The sequence below is a fragment of the Falco rusticolus genome, chromosome 2, assembly GCF_015220075.1.
Source record: "Falco rusticolus isolate bFalRus1 chromosome 2, bFalRus1.pri, whole genome shotgun sequence".
NCBI classification, from domain to species: Eukaryota; Metazoa; Chordata; class Aves; order Falconiformes; family Falconidae; genus Falco; species Falco rusticolus.
Genome location: NC_051188.1, coordinates 81624591 through 81647883, shown reverse-complemented (window position 1 = coordinate 81647883; position 23293 = coordinate 81624591). Strand labels below are relative to the sequence as shown.

The following is a 23293-nucleotide window of genomic DNA, read 5'->3' as shown; positions in this document are numbered from 1 at the left end:
GGACTTTCAAGAAAAGAAGAAACGTCACTCTGGAAATTACTTTTTCTCTCCTTCTCAGCTCAGCTGCCTGACAGGGATGGGGAAATGTGCTGTGTGACTGATTTCTACCTGGTGGTATTTGAGGCTGGGTCCAATTGCAAAGTGCCAGGGTCACTGCACAGGGAGAGGAGGGCTGGCAGAAAGGTTGTTCATATCCCAAACCCCGCAGTAAATTTGCTTCTTGGGAGGGGTTCTGATGGTTTTAGGTATTCAGTGAAGTAGCCATTAATCTAGAAAAGAGATGAAGCTCTCCACATGGCTTCAGCTGACTGCATCCCATACAGGATTTGCAGAGGAGAACAGTCTTTATTTCCTTTTGGATGCTTTCTATAGGTTTCCAATGCTGTTTTACCTGATAGACAGTGTGAGGGCATGACAAATTGCTCTGACCTACTTTTAGAAAAGCTTTTTGATATTTTTTTTTGTTGTTGTTGTTGTATCAAAGGCTGGAGTTCAATGGCTAACTGGATTCTTTATTCTGGCTGGTGTTTCTACCATGTTTTTTTTTTACTCTCAGATCAAACCTTATTGCACTTCCTTGGTATTTAACTGTCTCCACTAATGATCTCCACTGATCTCCCCGTATTCCTATAATGGCTGCTGTACTTCTAAAATCCTGTTCAAACTGCAGCCAGGCTTTGTGATCTATAACGAATCCTTGTTCTCTGAATGTACTACCATGTTCAGCTTGTTGTTATCTCTTATACAAGCTTTGATCTAATCTCAAATGATACCAGAAATCCATAAGCTATATACAAACCACTTTTTAATGGAGCTGGTAATTAAAGGAACATTTTGCTAATATCACTGAAAGCGCATTGTAAAACATGACGCATAAAAATTATCTGATAGTGTGACAGTGGTGAAGGGCACAAAGAAAACTTGATAGCAGCAATGACACTTCACAGTATAAATCTGTTTCAGGTGCCTTAAAGAACGTGAGCAAAGTTCAGGTCTTCGCATAAAGTCCTCTCCCCCAGCTGGAGCATACGTTGTGCAATGCCAAAACTCTCCCCTCCAAAGGTCAGAAGGCACTTGCACTCATCTGGTATCTAAAGCCTAAAAAGCAAGCCTGAAAAGTGTGCCTGGGCAAATCAGCAGGAGCTGCTAAACTAAGAATGGGATTAAGTCCATTTAATAAGCCCTCAGAAATACTGTAGTGTAAGTCTGGGACACAGTGACAGAAGAGACCTGAGATGAAGAGGTTGAATGTTAAACCCATGCCTGCTGAGGGGCTGAGCCCAGGAGGAAAGACTCAGAACTTTCTCCTTCTTTCCAGAGGCCAAGCCTGCTCCATCATGGCTGCTCCTTGCTGTCACCTGTATGTCTGCTTGGAGTCTTTTGTGCCTTTTGGCCAAAACTCTTGCAGATATCTCCCACCACCAGCTATTTGGTCAGCTCCTTTTGAACATGACCTCATGCTCTGAACTGCTTGCATGGCCACTTTGCCTCCAGCTTGCTCCTTCTTTTGTGCAATGAAAGCATCATTTGTGCTGCCTAGCAAGGTCTTAACCTGTGAAGATGAAAGGAAGGAGCTCCAGAGGTCTGAGCAGTACCTGAAGTCCTTCTTCTAGGCCTCCTTTGCAGTTTGTCCCATCTACTGACTTCCTATTGGAGCTTATACTGGAGCTGAACAGTGTTAGTAGCATCCTGAAGGGTTTATTTAGTTTAAGCTTGTTGAAATAATTCCAGTGCTTCTTTTATTTGAAAGCAAATGAAGGCATACACATGTATTTGAAATCCTCATTACTACGGTCAGTGAGTATATTTTATCTCATAGTTATTAAAATAAACTCCCTTTATACACAAATGAGTCATGAAGGTAAATTAGAAAGACTTCATGTCTGTCTTAACACTGGCAGTTGAACTAATGCACGTAATTAAAGACAAAGCCTAGTGAGCTAGAGATTAAGAATGAGTTACCAGCATAATCTTTTTAGTTATACATGCTGACTTTAACTTGAATTGCCTCTATTTGTTTTATTAGTGTGAGTCATATATCTGAAGCTGTTTCTTTCACATCTTATGTAAAAAGCCCACACACAGAGCGGTGTGTGCTTGCGTTGAAGGTGACAATAATATGTTGTGATCACCTAGCACAGCCCCCAGAAGATGTTTATCAAGAGGTGGTTTGGAATCTGCTGGTGCTACTGTGGTGGAACTTAACTAGCTATGACATTACAAAGATATCTAAAAATCATTGCTTGCTTTCAGAAAAGATCTGTATGGGAGAAGGCTAAGTTCTGAGAAAAATGAATCTTGCCGCACTTCAGCTACTTCTTCCTGAAGCGCTGTGTCATGTCTTGTAGTCCCAGGAAGAGAACTCTCCTCTCTCTGCCTATGGCAATGCCACACAACCACTCCTCTGTGCCAGAGCCGCCTGGGCATATCTGACTTCTGGTACATGGAGATATGTGCCTTATTTCACCCACTGATGAGCCTGCCTGCCCAATGGTCATTAATATGATGCTCAAATTTTCAAGATCTACTTCATTAAAAAATATTTGACGATTTTGAGACTTATACAAAGGGGAGCGTTTGACGCTGTTAAAAGATCTGTAGCTGTTTCAGTCAGCCTGCAAAATCATGCAGGGAAGTTACCTTAAAAATGTTTAATGAGGTAATTCAGTTTCCTTCCCAAACTATCTTCTGAATTTTTGCACTCCACATGCAAAAATATGTTGTATTATAAAATGAAATCAAGAGTTGGAAATGTTTCACAACATGAAATTATTGATGGTATTCTACACAGAAAGAAAACATTTACCAAACTCTTTGGTGGCTACAAATACTTAAAAATTTTATTCCATATCTCTGTAGAGTCAAAACAACTTTTGGTGGCCTGCGGTAGCGAGACTTTATCCAGTGAGTATGTAACAGGTTTCTCTGGGGGAACAGAAAACTTCATTGTGTGTAGCTGAAGGCATTCCCCTTTAGGGAGTAAGTCTCAGCTTCTCTTTTATTTTCCTGTTTCCAGGTGTAGAGGAGAACTTTGAAATTTGGATGAATGGTTTAAATATAGTCCAGTAGATTTACCTAGGACATTAAACTCATAGTAGTTGACCTTTTCCTCATGGCTTTAAGAAAACTCCTTACATGCATTTGCTTATTTTCCCCATTCCTATCAAAATTTTCCCAACCCCCAAATGCAGCGCAGTCACATGAATGATGCCTTCTGCATCCAGCACTGCCAAGGGAACCAATGTCTATGGAGTGCTGCAGGGGAGGGAAAGCGAATCAGTAGGTCTAGTGTTGATCGGTCACTGAAGAGCAGAAACCCTGCCAGTGATGGGGGCTGGCTCACAGCACCCCACTCCTCATGTGCCTCTCCACATCCCACTGCCACCATCTTGCACTGAGGACAGGTACCGCACCAGAAGGTCTGTTGGACGCTCAGTAATTGAGGGAGTGGGAAACATGGGTCAAGGAGAGGGTGAACAGTGAGGTTTTATTGCCTGTGTTTATATTTCAGAAGACTCCTGGTTGGGGTTATATGGTAAAATGAACTAATCAAATGTTAATAGCCATGAGTGATGATAACTTGCTTCAAGGTGATTATTCATTGATTAGAGTTTAGTGTGGTGCCTGAACTAGAGCTAGCCAGGAAGCATGAAGTTGCTATAGTTGTTGAAAACACACCAGTAAAAATTAATAGCGATGAATAAAAATGTCACATCCATCTTTGTGTACAAAAGCATTTTTCATACAAGCAAAGACTCTTTCATAATACCAGACTGGTGATTGTTTTCTGATATTTTTGGATACACACCTAAGTAAGAAAGTGGACTTTCTTAGTCAATTAAAATATCCATTAATACTGTACAATACCATTCACAGCTTACCAATTTGATTCTTACCGATTTTTACCAACATGTTGTACAATTTCCTAATGAGTCCCCTGCTGGGACCATTCCAGTTAGTCTAGATAACTACCTACTTGATGGACCAGAGAAAGGCAGAGAGGTTGTATGAACATCCCCTAGGGGACTCAGTGAGGACATGGGATCATGATGGTTTATGTTTAAGATCTATTGTATAGTGTCATGTTTTTAATGCTTCTTGAAATACCTCCAACGGAAGACGGTGAGAAAGATTTGTTCCAAAAGAGGAAAGCATCCAGGGTGCCCTGCAATGGGAGAAGGGCAACCGGTACAACCTGGAGGCATGCAAAATTCCAGCTCAATATGAGGAAAAAAAGGTCCACTGCAAGGGTAGTCAAAGCCTGCAGCCTAGGCAGGTTATGGAATCTCCATCCTTGAATGTATTCAAACTAGACAAGCCCTGGATCTGCCTTGGGCAGGAGGCTGGACTACCCCTTCCTTGCTGTTTGGGAACACGAGTTTTCTCTCTTTCCTCTTTCTAAAAACCCTTGGGGACACTATGATCTGGGGTTGGTTGTTTGGAATTTGTTTCAGAGGAAAGTGCTCTAAAGCCCAAAACATTTTACAGAACATTTCATTTTTATTATACTCATGGTGTACAACATTGTCTATTTCCATGTGTTACATGGTCTTCTATCATTTCCACTACTGATAAAGTTCTGGGGAGTAAAAAAACCCTAACCAACCACTCTGTAAACATCATTAACATTGTAAATTAATTGATGACCCCAGATTTAGCATAAGATAGTCTAAGATACTGATCCAAAATAGAAAACTGTCCTTAGGAAATACACCTACAGCTGAGGTTTGAAGTTACTCCATACCATGCACACTGTTGCCCAAGAAAGGGGCTCCCAACAGAAGTACCGTGTCTGATGTTTGGAAGAGTTTGAGTTATTTTTCAGTTTTTCATATTTCAGCTGGATGTAACCCAGAGTACTAAACATATAATTACCAGAATTAAAATGTGTGTGAATGTAAATTTATGTGAATCAAGCTTTGCAAAAGGCTCTGATACTCTCTGGAAAGCTCATCTTTGTGCCTGCAGAGTAGAGTGCTAATCAACACAGATGGTGAGTTAATGGCAAAAATTTCAGCTGGCAGTAACTCTTGAGATGGCGTGTTCTAGGATATTTCAGATAAGCTCTGTTGATATCATTAAGATACAAAAATGATATGACTTGAGAGGTCGTTAAGTGGTGGTAATTATGACCTTAGTAATGATAATCAGTCTTCTAGCAATAATGCATTCTTGCCTTACAGCACTTAGGTTCTATTTACCTGTCAAAAGACATTCATAAAACAAATAACTAAAAAATTATACTGTATACATGAACAATAGATAATGTTTTTTTCTTTTGACAAAAACATTTTATTTTACTGCCAGGGTGCTGGGGTTTTTTTCTTTTGTGTTCCAGTTTTTGGATGCATTGGCAAAACAGCTAACAGTGAAAACAGGAAGGAATGTAAAACATCTGTGTCTTCCACAATTATTATGACTGATTTTACTCATCATTTGGGGTAGTGATCAGACATAAAATAACACGTAACTGTGACTACTGATGACATGACCTGAGAAGTTTGACTTCCTTACATCAGCAGCTGGCAAAGCTGAAAGCAAAACACTTGTAGTACCATGAAGGACTCGGTGATGACACTTACCTTTGGTTATTTTTCTTCACATCCTTTGATCAAGAAATTGATGCATTTTTGCCCATTCTTGGAGCTACCTGACAATTTTTATTGCTGCTGACACAGCTGTGATCTCAACTGAAAGCCTTGCTCTGGATGTTTCACTGTATTTCTCAGCAACTTTCAGTGCTTTTTTCCTGGTAAATGCAAAAGTCAGTGTCAGTCCTGTGACCTTCTATACCTTCACATTAATGATCATGCACATTCTGCAAGCTCAGCAAATTACTAGTACAACTCATTCACTGAATTATTTTTATTTATTATTTTCTTTATTTTCTGCTGATTTCTAAACATATTTCAAATTTCTTTTTGAAAACATGGTCAAAACATTTAGGAAAGAAGGATCACTCTCAATATGACACACCCCTTCCTTCCTTCCCTGCTTCTTCCATTTTCAGCAAGTCCTCAGCAAGCAAACCCCAATGGACCCAGCTGAGAGGTTAACAAGATCTCCTTGACTATCTCCCATTGGATTCAGCCCATTGTTCTCAAGCAAGGTTTTGGCATCTGCTTGGGCTTTTTCCTAAATCCTCAGTGTCTGCAGGTCTATACAAGTTGAGGCAGAATTATTCTGAAGCCTCTTATTTGTATCATACAGATGGTAAGGGCTTAGCAGTTACGTGGTTCTGACAGCCATTGCTACCCCTGGAGGCTGCTAAGTAGCCCCTTAGATACTATTTCCATCCTTACTTCAAGAGCTGAGGATGCCACAATTTGTACAATTCACACTTCGACATCATCTCCCATGGTTAGAGCTGCTCTAGGTAAAACCACTTCAATTTCCATTGCTCTTTAACAAGCCTGTTGCAGCTTTAAGCACTAGAGATTTTTTGGCAAGCTTATCTACCAGCAAGTTATCTAGAGAGACACAAGTTTCCTGTTCTTATCACAGAGGATGTTTTTGTTGTTTTCCTCCAAACTTGGCTTCTGGATTATGAGGGAGGTGCTGCCTGGTGAAGCTTTTTATTTGGCAGATTCCCTGTGACCTGCTCACTGAGGCCAGCAGAGCTGTGGGAGCCGGTATCTTTATACACCCTCAAGAGGCAAAGACTTTTTTTCCCCATAAGCACCAATGGCTGGTGGTACATTGCATTTTCTGTTTTGGAATCCATATCGCTCTCACAGTCTTGGACTGTCCCCTTTTTGCTCACTTGCAAGCAGCAGCAATCTTGGTGATAATGAGCTTCTATGTCAGCAGACAATCTCTCAGAGCAGTAGAGATCTTGTTCTTATTATGCTAAAGCACCTGGCACTTGTGTGTCTGCAGCTAGTACAACACACTTGATTAGCACTGCACATGTACTTTACTTTTTTAGAGTACCTGGGTTCATTTTTGAAGAAGGTCCATTATTCTGCCTCTCATATAGTTGCTTAGGGATTTCACAGATGTTTTTGCACTCAGTCATTGCGGTCATAGAACCATAGAATGGTTTGGGTTGGAAGGGATCTTTAAAGGTCCTCTACTCCAGCCCCCCTGCAGTAAGCAGGGACATCTTCAACTAGATGAGGTTGCTCAGAGCCCCATCCAACCTGACCTTGAATGTTTCCAAGGATGACGCATCTACCACATCTTCGGGCAACCTGCTCCAGGGTTTCACCACCCTCATGGTAAAAAAATTCTTATTTACATCTAGTCTGAATCTATCTTTGTTTAGTTTAAAGCCATCACTGCCTGCCCTGTTGCTTAGGCTCTTTTAAAAAGTCTGTCCCCATCCTTCTTATAAGCCCCCTTTAAGTACTGAAAGGCTGCAATAAGATGTCCCCAGAGCCTTCACCTTTCCAGGCTGAACAACCCCAACTCTCTCAGCCTGTCCTCATAGGAGAGGTGCTCCAGTCCTCTGATAATCACTGCACTTGATGATCTTAAAGTTTTCCAACCTAAATGATTCTATGATAATTTTTATGGCTCTCCCCTGAACCCACTTCGACAGGTCCATGTCTTGCTTATTTGGCACAATTAGCACAAATGAAAAGTCTTAATTTTTCCCACTGTAAGAGAGCCAAGGCATTTCCAAGGACACTGAGTGTGTATTATTGCACTCTCATTGAGTTCTTTGGTCCTACCCAGGTATGGCATATGATTGCAGAACTGGGCAACTCTCAGAACTTGTATCAATATTTACACGAAGTAGCATTAGGTTTTTCTGTAATAGTGTGAATCGTAAAGGTCTTCTGTGCTTACTTGGAAGGGGATGGACAGGCTCTCTGTTTTTTCTACTTAGCTTCACAAAGGTGACATTTACACTTTGGCAATAAAAATTGTATGAGCTGTAAAATGCATGAAAAAATCACAACCGCCATGTATTTCAGAGCAGTAATAGCAGCTAAGTACAAACAAAATTGGTATTTTGGCAAGCAGTTATTATCCCAGGCATCATCTTTGGGAAGCTACTTTCATGCAAAGGTTAACCCTTCATTCCCTGGCTCACTGACCAAGTGCAGTTTGATCCTAGTCCAAGGTGAGGCTTGTATACTGCTGCAACCTGTGACACTCCAGCTCCACCGCTCTCCTCCCACACTCGGTGCTAGCAGACTTGCTAAATAATAGCAAATAAAAAGGGGTTGGTGAGCGCAGGCTGGTAGAGCTGCTGCATCCTGCAACCGGCACGCTGTCGCCTCTGTGCCCCCAGCCCTTCCGTCGCACCGGGGACGGGCTGGTGCAAATCCGAGCCGGCACCGAGCCGGGCCCAGGCCAAACGCGCGCTCGGAAGCAGCGTCTGGCGGCGCTTTGTCCCGAGCGGCCCCCGCCGCCCTCCTGCTCCGCCGCGGCCTCGCACCGCCCCGTCGGGCCGCCCCGGGCGTGGGCGGAGGGTCGGGGGCGTGGCGAAGCGAGGCCCCGCCCCCCTCAGAGCGTCCATTGGTGGAGGTGGTGTGGGGTCCCGCCCAGGGGCGGGCCCGGGGCGGGTGGGACGGCGCGGGACGGCGCTGTCCGCCCGTCAGAACCGGGTGGGGGCCGCCGCCGCCGGCACCGGAGGGGGAGAGCGGACGGGACGGGGGGCAGCGACATGGCTGAGAAATACGATGTGGTCGTGGTCGGAGGCGGCATCTCAGGTGGGTCCGGTAGCGGCGCGGCCACCGCGCAGCCGCCGGCCTTCGCCGGGGCATCACCGCAGAGCGGTCCCAGAGCCTGTCCCGCGCTGCGGGGGGCGGCGGGGCCGGGGCGCGCCCGGCTGGGCAGCGCGGGGCCTGGCGCGGCGGGGCCGGCGGCGGCTTGTCCCCGCGGCTGGCCTTGAGGCTCGGGCGGTGGTTCACGAGAGCGCCAGGTCTGCAGGGGCAGCAGACTTGGGGGAAAAACCGGGGGAAGTTATCCGGGTCGGCGGTTTGGGGCGTTTTTGCTGGTGCTGGCGCGGTTTGTGCGGCCGGCCCGTCTGGGGGCTGCGGGAGCACTGGCGGTGTGAGCCCGCAGGTGCTGGAGAGTGCAGGGGTACAGCCTGGGATCTTTGCATCCCAATAAAGACAGGGTTTTGAAGTTCTGGTTTCTTTAGGTTGGCCTTGCAATTGTATTCTTTTGATAAATACTGCAGAAACGTATCTGGAAATAATCTGGAAAAACAGGTTAAATCTTCTTACTATGAGAAGAGCTGTACTACAGCCAGCCAGATGCCCCCAGTGCGATGGACTTATCACACCTTACTAGGAAATACTTCCCCAAATACTCTTCAGATCTACTTTAACACTAGCAAGTGCACTGTGGCCTCTGGTCCTCATGCTTAGAAAAGAGAAGTAATGATTCTTATGGCACCTGATGGTACCTAAGGTGAGAACGTTGCAATGTCAGAGGAAATCTGTATTTGGTTTGTTTATCAGATAAATTCTGTGCTAACAGCTCTGGCCAGGTTTCAGTTTTCAGGGATTCTTTACTTCGCTGGTGATTCAGAAAAGGCGAGTTACGTGACCGATTGACTTCAGTGATACTACAACCAATATTGCTATAGGTAAAACTAGCTTTTATTAAAATTAAGAAGGAATCAGAGTTTCCTTTCTTTAATCTGCAGTGAATGAATGCACAAAACAGCAAATTGTTTACTTAATTACATTATTTTATTTGCTAAAACAACAGGAATTGTTTAAATAATTATTTGTGACAATGTAATTATGTAAATAATCTGTAGTATCACTGAACAGAAGGAAGGAGTTTGAACCTAGTTTTGCTTGCTTTTTAGTTTTACCACATGCCTGGGTATTTTCCTGCTAGCACAAGTCATTTGGTCTTCATTCTTAACGTTCCTGTAATGCACGGAACGTCCTTAGGGAATTACCACCTGTACTGTGTGCAGCTGATGGTGATGTGATCCTAATATGTTTTTTAGGGCTCTGAAAGGCTCTTCTTCCCTTGAAGGTACTTTGCTTCTCTGGCTTTCCAACCTGTAGAAGTGTTTTGGAAAACGCATCAAGCATTTCTAAGTGGTAGCCTCACTAGTACAAGAATCGGTAAGTTACTTCAGAACACTTAGGCCTTGGACTAAAGCCTGGTGTGGAGGCTGAAATGGAGCCAAGCAGGAAACTTCAAGGCGTTACAGTCCCTGAAAATTTGTCAGTGGCATTAGGAAGACAAATAAACATGTCACAGCACTCTTGGGGTACAGGAATGTTTTTCTTGCCAATGGAAACCTTTACGTCAGTGACATAGAAATTGGTGTTTGCCTGTTATGAATTAGAACAGGCATCATTTTAAGAAAGCAGCCTTAGAAAAACTGACAATAAATGCCTTACTTCCTAATTAATCCATCTTTAACATACAGTACCGTTCATAGCTGGACACTCTAATTCCTATGAGCTCCTGGTTTGTTTTGCTTTTCACACAGCTTCTCTGTGGCTGCTGTTCCTGTACCAATATACCTACACTCAGTTCTGTAAGAGGTTAGACAGTGCTGCTTTCTGGTCTTAAAAAAGTAATCTGTATCTAGAATTTTTCTTCTAGTGAGATAAATAGTAAGACATGCTCCAGTATGGACAGGGTTTCCCTCAACATCTCTATGACACCAGTCTTGACTTGCTGCTGCTTCTTCTCTGAAGATACATTTGCAGTTGCCTCATCTGGTAAGGTCCTCACTCCTCCTACTGTATTTGAAATGCTCACTACAGAATGCTTGCAAGAAAGGATAGGAAACTAGTTCTTTACCAGTAATACATGAAATGTGTGTCAGGTATAAGCAAGGTGCGTATTACGTAGTGTGAGCTTCACAGCAGTGAGATTGTGGCTTTTAAAAATATTTGTACAATATTTGCAAAATGAAGCTCACGTCCTGACTGGCATCTCTGGAGTTATCTGTTCCTCAAAGTGAAGCGTGGTATTGAGAGTCAGTTTCTGTACAATCTAACACACTCTTCTTATCTGTGCTCCTGGCCTCTGCCTGCACATGGCTGTACGTGGTCATTCACAGGGACACAGAATCAACCCTGCCTGTAGGAAGCTGCAGTCTAGGGACGGAGGGAGATTCTGCAAAGAGTGCTTCACAGTGGGGAAGCTCTTGGAAGAGCAGCTCTGCTCTGGTGGCCTCAATCACTGAGATTTTCTTGCTGTACCCCATAGAATCGTGTTCAAACTGTCCAGATTGCATCAGCAAGTACATTTAAGCCCCCACAGAAAGAGCAAGCAGAGCCGGGGCTAGATTCCTCATTTTCACATGGGCATGTACGTTAAACATGTGAATCATGGCCTGGAAAGGCCCCAGGCACAAGTTTGTATCATTCTTAATGGATAATGCCCCCTGTAATACAGTTAATATTAATTATAACATTTTCTACTTGAGCATATTAAACAAAATGATGCCTGAAGTTAAATACTTTCCCCATACCCAGAGGGAGTTCTTATTTATATCCCTGGAGTAATGCTCCCATTTTCTATTTATAGAGTTTTCTACAGAACTGAAGAGGGTGTTCTAGGTTGAATTGATTTTGAACTTTTGCTTGTGCATTTTGGTTTAGGCTATGTAATTCCCTCACTTGTTAAACACAGCAAGCTGACAGCACATAATCTGCCATGGATGCATGTCTGATTAATCGGCAGGTTTGTAACTCTGACATCCCATCAGAGTGTCCTCTGCTGCCTGGGTCAAGGGCAACACTAGCTGAGGACTAGGAGATGTCATCTTCTGTGTGGACTAACTACTACTGTATTGATGGCATGCAAAAGTTGTCCCTTTTATGCAGCAAGTCACTGCCATACCTCTCCTGACACGCTGTCCCCATCCCAGCTCCATTAACTGCTGTGCATACTAAGGCCATAGTTACAAGGAGATTCAGGTTTTGGTTCCATAGCCCTAGGATGCAGCCTGCACAGGTGCTCTGAGATACAAAGAGGTCCAGGATGCTCAGTCCTCATTCCTTGAGGACTGCTCGATAATGACTGGGCAGCTTTAAGTGCTCTGAGAGTTTTGATAGAAACCTCAGATATTTGAGCTTTTCAGATCTAGAAGATGGCTGCTGCCTATGTGTGACCTGTAGTCCCTCAAAACTTTCTTAACTGACCTTATTGGGACATATTTTCACAACGATAACAAAATGTGCTATGTTGACTCAAAGGCTGCCTCCTTGCCAGATTTCAAGGGGCTGCTAAAACTTCCAAAATAGGAATAAAAAAAAAAAGCCAGGAGTTTTCAAAATTGAAGAATGTTTGTTTCCTAGAGGCCAGCCAGTTGTGACCAAGATTTCCCAGCAACAAAAAATCAGCCTGCAAACCACACCCTGAAAATTCAAGCTTAAATAGTTCATAAATTGGCAAAAAAAGAGCATAAGCAAGATAACCCAAATTTTTTCAGCAGGAAGTTTGGGGTATTTTCATGTGCAAGCCTCATCTTACTTACATGTGATGTTTGGGCACTGGAAGCCAAGTTTATCAAAAGAAAGTATGGAGAATTGAGATTGTTTGTTTACGTAATGCAGACATTTTTGTCTACATGGTGCATAAGATACGGATAAATATGTCCAGAAGCAGGCAAGTCCAAGAAAACTTGTACACAAATATCTTTTGGAGGAAATTTCAACACATCGTGTTACAAGCACAAAGCACAAGGGAAAAACAACACAGCCATAACTGAAACTTACACAGAAGATTATAATTCTTTGATGTGGATAGTTCCAGATAGTTCTCCTCTTCTTTCACATAAAACCCACATTTGTTCTTACCTAGAAACAAGGAGATCTCGTGGCTCAACAAAACAGACACTTTGATTTGCTAGCCACGTGCAGGAAACAGCACTGTTTTCTGTTGCACTTACGAAGGAGTCCAAGGGCCACAAACTGCAGAAGCTGGGATGTAAAAATAGTAGTAATTAGTCTTTATATTGAAATAAAACATACGATACACTATCAAGGCTTTTTTTTTTTTTTTTCCTCTGCATGGAAGAGCATGTTGGCATTTCCTGCTCCACAGTGTGTGATTGGTAACCTTACCCCTTGAGCTACCTACGCATTGACTGTGGTCTCTGAGTGAAAGACTGAATGATGAGGAAATGCAGATTTTCCTTGCTTGCTATAATGGCAGCACAACTTACGTTGTATACTGCTCTGTTTGTTTTGACAGCATGCCAAGCTGCTGGTGGGTGGTAGTGTCAGATAAACTGTCAAATACACAGTTACTCATAGAAGATACAATCAGTCCCACCTGTGTAAAGCTGGAGTCATTTTCAGTAGATTTTTTTTTCAACTGATACTTCTAAATTTACCCAGAATTTGAACTATGGGAATGCAACAGCTGGTTCCTAAAATGTGTCCTGTGTTTTACATCTGCTCTGTGCTGCACCCCAGCTATCCCATTTCTTCCCACTTTCTTTCTGGATCCAACAGGGAAGCTGATAATCCGTGATATTTTCACTTAGTACCAGAAATTCCTAAAGATCATTTTTTGGCATGCAGAAATAAACAGCAATATTTCATAGAGCTCTCCGTTCCCCATGTACTGATAGCAATCTGTCACAATGAGAAAAAATTGGCATCAGGAACAGGACTATCAGAATGCCCTCACATAAAGTGTAATGGTTATTTTATACAATACTTGCAAATAAGCAGAAACACAGTTTTCCATTTACCTCCTTCATAATATGTTCTAATGTTTTGGTGCTAAAGATGCAAAACTTTATGATGTGGGGCATGAGTTTTAAGACACTCCTTTGTGTTATGCTTACTGCTAGATATTCAGTTTTGGCCAAAATATGATTGTGACATGTTCGTTACATAACCAGATGTAGAAATATTGTTATTTTTTTCATCTTTCAATAGTTTTCATGTGTTTTTTTATGGTAAATGCATGATTTATAAACGTTGTCTAACCCAGGGGCTAAGCTAAGTAGTCACAGCTGGTTCTGCTCCTGAATGAAGAATATGTGAGATTTGTTTCTGGCAAAAACACCAACACGAGTCATAGGTTAGGAAATTTAGAGCTCCTAAGAGAGCACTGTAAATCTATGGTTTGTCCTTGAGGAGCAGATTTTGCATCATGCCTCAGGTTTAGGTGAAAGGTGTTGAAAGGTAGGAAAGAGTATGCCTGTTAGCTGGGTAACACCTGAAGTCTTAAGAGCACAAGAAATAGCCAGGTAGTTAGGACAATCTCTAAATATCCTAGCATAACAAAAATGGGCATGGGACAGGCATCATGTGTTTCCTGGGAACACCAGTGCTGATGTTCATGATATTTGTGGCAATGACATTGATCAGAGTTTAGCAGCAACATTTTTTCACGTACTTATTCAGTGGAAGATCACCATTTAGCTAACAGGAATCTATTCTGCATTCTGACCCAAACGATTATCTGTAGTTAGAAAATGTGTGCAATTACCTTAGATGTTTGTGTTAACTAGATGGTACCAAACCATTGTTATCTTAACTGGTGCTACACATTTTAATATGTAAGGAGAAGGATGCTGCTGAATTTCTAACCCCATGCTTATACCAATTACCTTTTTTCTGCCTTTGTTTTTGGGGGATGGTGTTATTCTGGGGAAGAGATGTTCACTGCAATGGGGTTTGGACTTGAAAATTCCAGTGGGTGTGTATGGAGGAGTGGATTCATCCTGAATACAATTCCCTGTTCCTGCCCACTCTGTTTCTCTTAACACGGTCTGTGAGAACTGTCTTTGTACCCTTCAGAACAAGACTTGCATCTGTTGAAAGTGTTTAGACAGTAGTACCATTGAAACCGGTCAGAATGACTTGATCTCAATTGGACAATGTGGTCTGTAATAGAAAATATTTGTCCTCTTTTGGTTGAAATCTTTGCTGAATCAACTGGATTATTCTTGCTAGAGATGAAAAAAGACCTGATGAAAAAGAAATGTAAAACATTTTCCTGAAAATAACAAAATAAATAAATGCAACCTTATCCCCAGTGTCAAGTAATCTACACCAAGGATTTTGAAAGAACATATGCAAAGATAAAATACAATCTTTGACAAACAGGAAGTTAGTGATGTTATGGTAGTAGGCAACGCTGAATAAGAATTGAATGTAGACTTGTGATCCACACTGTGTATTCTTGCTGTTTTGTGCAAATGTAAGGGGCTGTAATTTAATTAATACTTTTTTCTATTTTCAGTGACTATGTAAAATATTAAAATCCTTAGTCTGTGAATGAAAGCAGCTCTTTCATTCTCATCCTTCTTTAAGTTGTTGCCCATTAGTGATTTCTCTGGTCAGTCTGATATAACTGAGTGCTTTTAAGCTATATTTTTAAATTTATTTAAATATCATGGTGTGCACAAAAAATCCAATGAAAAGAAAACCAGGAAGGAGGGAGAAGAAGAAGGAGGTGAGGAAGGGAGATCTTACCCTGTGGTTATGGCAGAAATGTTTTGCATCTCTTAATGACAGGTTAGTGTTTACTTGTCAAAGAAACTTCTAAGCTGAATAATGAAGGCTGATTCTATGTGTGCCATTGCCAGATTTAATTACTCGATTTTGTTTGCAAAAAGTTAAGTTTTCCATCAGTGAAAGAGTAAAAATAATCACAGCATTAGCAAGCTGTTACAATGAGGATATATTGGCAATTGTCTTACTTTACTGATGTACATTGGAATAATGAGCAAAAAAAATGTAAAATTATTCTCCTGCCTAAGTTCTGAAAAATGGAAAGATTTTCCATAAATATTTTTTCTGTATGTTGCTCAATTAAAGCCTGCTAGAACACTACAGTAATGGATTAGTCATCTTTCACAAGATGTAATTATCCCATGCCATGTACTGTAGGTTGGCTTAACAAGGATTTATGAAGGTACGTTGTATTAAGTTGGTTTTGGTAAACTTTCAACCTGATAGTGGATCTATAAAAGGCAAAGAAACTTGTCAGAGAAGCTAGCAAGTAGGCAAACAATGCATATAGAAAACCAGCAGTTACCTTTTCAGTAGTAACAGGTAACTTTCTCTGCTGTTGTTTCGGTATTCTCAGTATGGCACATACATAGTGGCCTCAGTTTGAAAGGTTAATGGTTTCATACTGTCATCGCTCCCCTTCGTGCCCTTGCATGTTTTGGAGATGCTCAGCATGCACCAGCTAAGAAGTGCTGTCTCTTGGAAAGATGCTGGTGGTTTTTGCTTCTGATCATGGTGTTTCAGTGGATCTGTTTGATGTGGATTTACAGAGCCTCGATTTTGAAAAGTAGAATTACTATACTGTCACTACAGAATTACTATCGCATTTCTAGTAAAGTAACTTTTTAAAAACTCCCACCATTTGTGCTACAGACCTCTTACCTGTTCATATGCCTTGTACTAACACTGGTATTGAGGCAACTTGGAATTCTTGTAAATGCTTCCCTGAAAAATATGGAAACATTCCCACATTATGGGGCTCAGCTGGGAATCAAGCTGAGGTCTCCTGAGTCCCAATCTTGTGTACTACTTCTAGAGCTGAACCTTTCTGTCTTGTGAGGTAGAGCCATGTTTTGTTGTCTTTACCATCAGGCTACATGCAAAAATCAGTATCTCTATGTTTCAGCCATGGTGTATGTCTTGTAGTCTGCAGATTGGCATAAATTCATCTTAATTTCTTTCTTTTTTTGTTTTGTTTTGTTTTTTTTAAACTGTGTATCCAGTGTTTTGATGCACTTGAAACTGCTTTGCTTGATAGGATTATGACAATTTTCTGAAATGAAAGCAGCGGCAGTACGTTCTGTGGCAGCAGCAATTCCAAGTCCTTAATAGCACTGCAAAATCAATAGGAGTAGAGCTTTCCTGCATGGCATCTTCACATAGGGGGAGCTTGTTGTGAGATTGCCATAGAAACCCTTCTGGAAGATGTATAAGTCATCTTGCCTTGTTTATTCTCATCTAATAACAAGTGAATTTCTGCAGCCAGATACTTGAAATGAGGCATGGTTTTGGAAGGCTCCTTTCATCTCTCTGAGGCAAGAAATATATTTCTAATTCATAGGATTAGAGCGGTATTGGGAAGGAGTGCGGCCAGTGATTTGGGCTGCTTGGCAGCTTTCCCCCTCGGCTGCGCTGGGAGGAGATGGAGGCGGCCATGGGGCACCGCAGCGGCCTGGGCTGTGACAGGTGTGTCTGTGCTGCAGTCGTACAGCCGTTCAGGTCTGTTTTAAAATACCTGAGTCTTGGCTGTGGCCCGAGCGGTCACAGCCCAGGGCTCGGTTTGGCCCGGTACAGCACGCTTGCAGGACACCGTGGATATCCGCAATATCCCAGGACTCTGTGGCTGGGGTCAGAGCCCACGCATGGCGGAGGGCCATGGCTCTAGAGCAGCGCTGGTGTTGTGGGAGGCCCTTGTGGTGTGAAGGTCCTGCCCTCTCCCTTGATGGCTCTGGGAAGATGTGGGATGTCCTCTGGGGAAGTGGCAGAGATGCCGGAGAGGAGGTGAGAGGCTCTGCAGCCTGAGGGAGGCTGAGAAGGCAGAGGTGGGGCAAGGAGCTGGGAAGGAGAAGGCCTGGTTCCTTCCTTCTCTCATTCTCAGCCCGTCAATCAAACAGAAATAAATGGTCATTCTCTGATGTCCAGTCCTGTAGAGGGTACTGAGACAGCAACAAAAGTCTTGATAATTCAAGTTATGGAAAAGGTAAAGGGAAAATGTGCAATCTATTTGGAGGTTAATTGTGTGTCAAAAGCATGCAGGCTCCATGACCTGTGGGGTGAAGACGTGCCTGTGGAAACACGTCTATTTGGTGCACTTTGGTCACACCAGAATGGAGCTGAAGAGTTGGGTGCAATAGACAACTACATTGAGATACCTCATGTGTGGGTGTTGTTGCTAGTCCTCCATTTTGAAAGCAAACTCTTTCCGTGCTTTAAACAAATAAATTTGTAGTAACAATCTTTAATCAACATATTTTTGCATTGTTTGTATTTCTGAGTCAGGCTCTCCCAGCTGCCAGTAAGCCATCGCTGTCCCAATGTATCTCTTACCCTTTCCCAGCCTGTGTAGCTCCAAAGCCTGTTCCTGGTTTTTTTGGATCCGTGTCTTAAGGTGACACTCGGGTTAACAATAATGAAACTGAAGCCTGTAAGGCTGGAGTGCAAGAAGTACAGTTTAACAAGTAAACAGGCTAGAGAACCTCAGTCATATTTACCACGTGTTCTTCATCCCTTAGCAGTCCTTCTTCATTTGGATATGGGATATAATTAACCTATAAACAAGTAGTAAGCTTAACTTCCAACCCAGTCCAGTGCAACCATTATTCTTCCTAAACAGCTGTGGTGTGAATATAGCTATCATATACAGCATGAAGTGATGGTTTTACGCACTGAAGGTTTGCATACAATGTTTTTTTCATACCAAGGCAAGATTTTTTGCTGCTTCTTGTTCTATAGAGCAACGCAGAATGTGCTGTGCATTTTTTCAATACTTGTATATCTACAGTAAACTTTCTTACAAAAGAATTTCCCACTTGTGCCCGAGTGATATTTATGCAGAATAGAGAAATTGAACCTTTTATTATCTATATGTAGGAAATTCACTTTTTTTCCTGACAAAACCCACTGTATATTTTGAAAAATCTTTTTTCCACATGTGAAAAATATAAATACTTGTAAGAAAATACTGCAGTTTGTGTTTCCAGTTATAGGCTTGTGTCTTCTATGTTTATGTTGAGGAAGAAGGGAACGCCATCACCGAAAGGATTAAAGCATTAGCTATTAGAAGCCTGTAAAATACTCTCTATAGACTTTCATGCAGGAAAAAAAATGATCAAAAACTACTGAAAGAAGTCGGGTTGATTTATCAGATGTTCACTCCACTGACAAATGGCTTGCATTTTTAAAAATTCGTTTATTAAATTGACAGAATTAAGTATACTTCTGCTCTAGCAGCAATCTAGAGAATATAGTGTAAGGACATAGTTATTTTTAGAGGAGTATGGAAATTGTATATATAACTTTTGTCAATGTAAGTAATTTGAACTTCCTCAGTTCTGGTTTCCAGTGAATGTTGTTCCGCTTCCCCATTAAAAGATTATGCACACAGAAGTTTATGGGCAATTCTGTATTGTCCTCAGAATAAATGAGTACACTTGATGCTGCCCAGAATGATTCCTCTCCTCTGGTCTTTTCAGACCAGACATGCATTCTTTGTAGGCTCATGAACAGTTGTTTTTAATCACATTTCGAGGTAGTATAATAAACATGAATATAATATTATTATTCCTTACTGCAGGGTATCTTGGAAGTTCTGATCAATAAGGCTGGCTTTTGTATACTCAAGGAGGGGAAACAATGCCAAAGAAACAATGCTTCAGTACCAAATTGGCCTGCAGGCCAATGAGATAATCTGATTTCAAAAACTCTTGATTGCTTTTTACATTTTCAGCTCGCATTTGTCAGAAGCAAAGAGGACTCCTGTCCTGTTGAATTTTCAGTTGTCTCTAGTGCCTCCATCACAAAGTCCCATAATTAGATGATTTTTTCTGAGACCATAATTCCTTTTATAGAGTATCTTCATACCGCCTGTTTGATTGCCATGGTCAGACTCCATTGCTTGAAATGAATCTTGACAGTGTAGCGGCTTTACTTTCTGCATGTGAATGAGGACAATGGATAGCAATAGAGTCGAGAGTTGACGAGTGAGAGAAGTTGGAAGCCTACCTTGCTAGAACATGCCTATTTAGTTTAATATTATCTCTATCACTTCAGCGCTGCAAGCCCCACAAGCTGGGTTCTGCCTTTCTATGGACTGCACAAACGAAGAGTAAGACGCGTGTCCCTTAATAACTGAGATTTTAAATTGCCAGTTGAAGTTTTTAAAATGCCAAAATGCTAACCTGAAGGAGGAAACGTCAGTCTGTGAATGCTATTTATAGAGATGATTATAACATGCAACTCAGCAGCAGCCACGATTTCTGTGGTAAGACACCACGAAAAGTTTTTGACTTCTCTCAGGAATTTTTGAAAACAGTATTGAAATCTCTGATTTTGAAGCTTTGGTTGAGGTTTTGACCATTAACGTGGCTGATTGTTATCACTTGCTTTAAAGCACTTTCTGTTCTAATGGTAGGTTTGTCGGCCGCCAAATTGCTCTCTGAGTCTGGGGTCAGTGTGGTGGTTCTTGAGGCCCGGAACAGAGTTGGAGGAAGGACATTCACTGTCAGGGTAAGTTCTACATGAGATGCTGGACTCTCACTTGTGCTGGTCTACAATGTGGCAAATACCACTCCTAACTTCAAGAAGGGTAAGGAGGACCCTACCCTTTGTCCACGGCAGGATCTACTCTGCCTTCAGCATTCCAGAGGGAAATTATCATCTGAAACCATGAGTATCAAAGCATTTCTCCTCATTCCCATCTCACTTTGCATACTGTAGCAGGTATGATAACTAAGAGCCTATAAGAAGCAGCCTGAGCAGGGCCAGACATCACTACAGCTCAGACATACATTTTAACACAGCTTAAAATTATCTGAAATAACACTCCTGCTTCTCAAAATGGACCTCGTCTTGATTGCCATTAAAAAGAAACTGAAAGAAATGATGAGTCACCTGTGGCGCAGGGTAATGTAATACAGACATCACCTTGGCTTCCCACCCTGGAAGTAAGAGAGGTTTAAATTATGTCAGATGCCATTGCTGGGGAACCACAGATAAACAGTAGTGTTTCAGCAGAAATCATTGTGTGTGAAACATGAAGCATAAACACCATCCTTCTGTGATAGTGAGAATGCCTAGTTTAAAATGCTCACCATAAACAGTGTTAAAAAGAGTTACTGTCTTGGGAAATGAGCCTGCTTGTAATAGTATGCTCCCCTGAAAATTTTTGCTTTCTTCCTGCTTCCCAAGTGAGAGCGATGCTGGTCTGAGGGGTGTGTGGAGCACCTTTGGAAGCAAGCATGGCTGGGGGCTGCTAACCAGGGCACACCGAGCTAGAGCCAAGGTGTGCCATGCTGGAAAGGAGATTACCCTCCTTGAGTACTGCAGTGCAGTGCTCAGCATCTACAGCATTAAGTCTAGGCAGATATCTACAGAAAGAAAACAAGCCTTGGTGCTGGAGGTGAATTCAACTTAGAAATGTTTTTGCAATGACAAGAAAAGAAACATGAATTCTGAAAAAGCGTGGTTAGACTTAACCAGAGTATTGGTTTGGTTGGATATTTCACCGTATTTTCATGTCTTTTGTGAGACTAAAAAATCAGTACTGAAAATTAGTGAAATTTAAGCAAGAGTTAAACTCAATTGCGTACATGTGCATGGCAGAGTGAAGGCACTGAGTGATCTCTGTGTGTCATGACAGAGCTCAATACTGCCTGCTTTTAAGTCAATTGCAGTGCTAGTCAGTATGGAATAATTTTTTCTACTTCTAGATGCGTGTATTGAGGAGCTTCCTGCACAGCTTCTGATTCCTGTATTCTTTCTTTTGACAGAACAATCAGGTTAATTACGTAGATGTGGGTGGATCATATGTGGGACCTACCCAAAACCGGATTCTCCGACTGGCAAAAGAACTGGGTGTTGAGACCTATAAAGTGAATGTCGAAGGCGATATGATCCATTATAAGGGGGTAAGTACTGCATGTTTCATGTTGAGATACCTAAAGGTATCACTGAGCTTTGGAAATTACTGACAGTCATTGAGTTTCATTTGAAGCTCACTTTCAGTAATCCAGTCAGCACCTGCTTGAAGTGTTGTTATTCTGTTTTAACTTACTGGGAGTGGGATCAATGGTTCTCATTTTCTTTTGAAAAGTGTTCAGAAAATAGGACTGACAGCCCTTAAAAAATTTGGAATACATTTGGCACCTGATTATTTTTGAACATATCCTCTAAAGAATTTTTTCCTGAAATTCAGTAAATACTTGTTTGGAAATAAAAGCCAAATTTAATTAAGAAAGAATTAATAATACTGTTGGATACTATTGAATGATGACACCGGACAACAGTATCATGGGACTAGTCTGGGAATAGTATAATGTATTTACCCCACTTACATAACTGGATTCACATGAGATCCCTCCCAATAACGTAGCATGGGATTACTTACAAATGGATCTCTGGAAGCTGGGTGTTTAATTTGAGACTCGCTGAGATTCCCTCACTAGCTAATGGTGAGAAACAAGCCCCTCCCAAAGCTTGCTGTAAGCTTCATGTCTGAGATGTGTCTGGGGCAGCGGGAGTCCCAGTGGCCCCTCTTTGAGTAGGTACTGGTGTAGCTAAAGTGAACTAGAATTGAACCTGTCTTCAGAGCAGATATCCAGCCCTTGTCTTAGATCTTTAGCCCATGACTTCTTATTCAAGTCCTAGTCAGGACCTACTGCCAAAACCAGTGCAGAGGAAGAGTGGTAGGAAGAGGGACAAAGGCCTAAGATTCATAGGTATGGGGTACAATCTCATATCTATCTCCATAACTCACAACCTACTTTCTTTCCAAAGATCACTGCTTCTTAATCTTTTTAATACTCCTTAGTTTTGGTACTCCCCAGACTCTGGCACAACAAGGCTTGAAGCCTGTGTGAGTCAGAGTTGGCATACTTGATAGAGGCAAGGCTATGTGATGGATCTGGTTTCATTTCTGTTATCTTCCCAGGTTTTCTTCCAAGAATTGGAGCAATGTGTTCACATTGCAAAGTTTTATCATTGGGTTCTGTAACCTCTCTTTACTGGGCAGATTCATGCCATAGTCATAAAATAGTCACATCTGAAATAATTGCATAGCCACTCCATAATAGTAGAAAAGTTATTTTACACTACCTGGTATAAAACTGGTGTAGTTCTACAGCAAGAGGGCTGGGCTGATTTGTACCAGCTGAGTGTTTGGAGCTCTCTATTTAATTTAAGCTCAGACATGGATCTCTTAGCATCCTAAAAGGCACTGATCTTCGGTATGTTAAATAAAAGGCTCTAATGGGTTACATGAATTTGAGCCCTTAATCCATTTTGACACTGAAACTGCAGCTTTTTTTTGTCCCACATTACATTATGCATGTCCTTGCTAATAAGCATGTAATTTTGTAAGATTTCTTTGAAGTGAAAGCATGTTTCTAAGCAGGAGGCAGCATTACAAGCTGTTCTGCTGGATCACAGGCTATGGATCCATCAATCCTAGGTTTGGCATTGTGGTCCTGCTGAGCTAACCAGGGTCCTCAAGGGAGCCGTAGTTGTTGGACCAGGGTGGCAGTAAAGGGGCTTTAAGATCTCCCAGCATGGACAGACTTAAGCACTGGATAAATAATAATAATGCCTTTCCTCCAGTAGGTCTTATGTCTCCCACATCTTTTTCCCATGAATTGCAGGCTTTTTGTTTTCTTTCCCTAAGG

At 41.9% G+C, this 23293-nt stretch overlaps 1 protein-coding gene across 1 annotated transcript in view; it reads left to right on the top strand.

Annotated features, from left to right (window-relative positions):
- The first annotated feature begins 8511 nt into the window (after positions 1–8511).
- The window catches only part of LOC119143336 (amine oxidase [flavin-containing] A-like), a 37727-nt gene continuing 22945 nt past the window's right edge, over positions 8512–23293 (top strand). Inside the window, exons 1-3 of the mRNA XM_037377507.1 lie at positions 8512–8663; positions 20047–20141; positions 21404–21541. Of these exons, the coding sequence (XP_037233404.1) occupies positions 8618–8663; positions 20047–20141; positions 21404–21541 (279 nt within the window). The 5' untranslated portion in view covers positions 8512–8617. The remainder of the gene's footprint in view (positions 8664–20046; positions 20142–21403; positions 21542–23293) is intronic.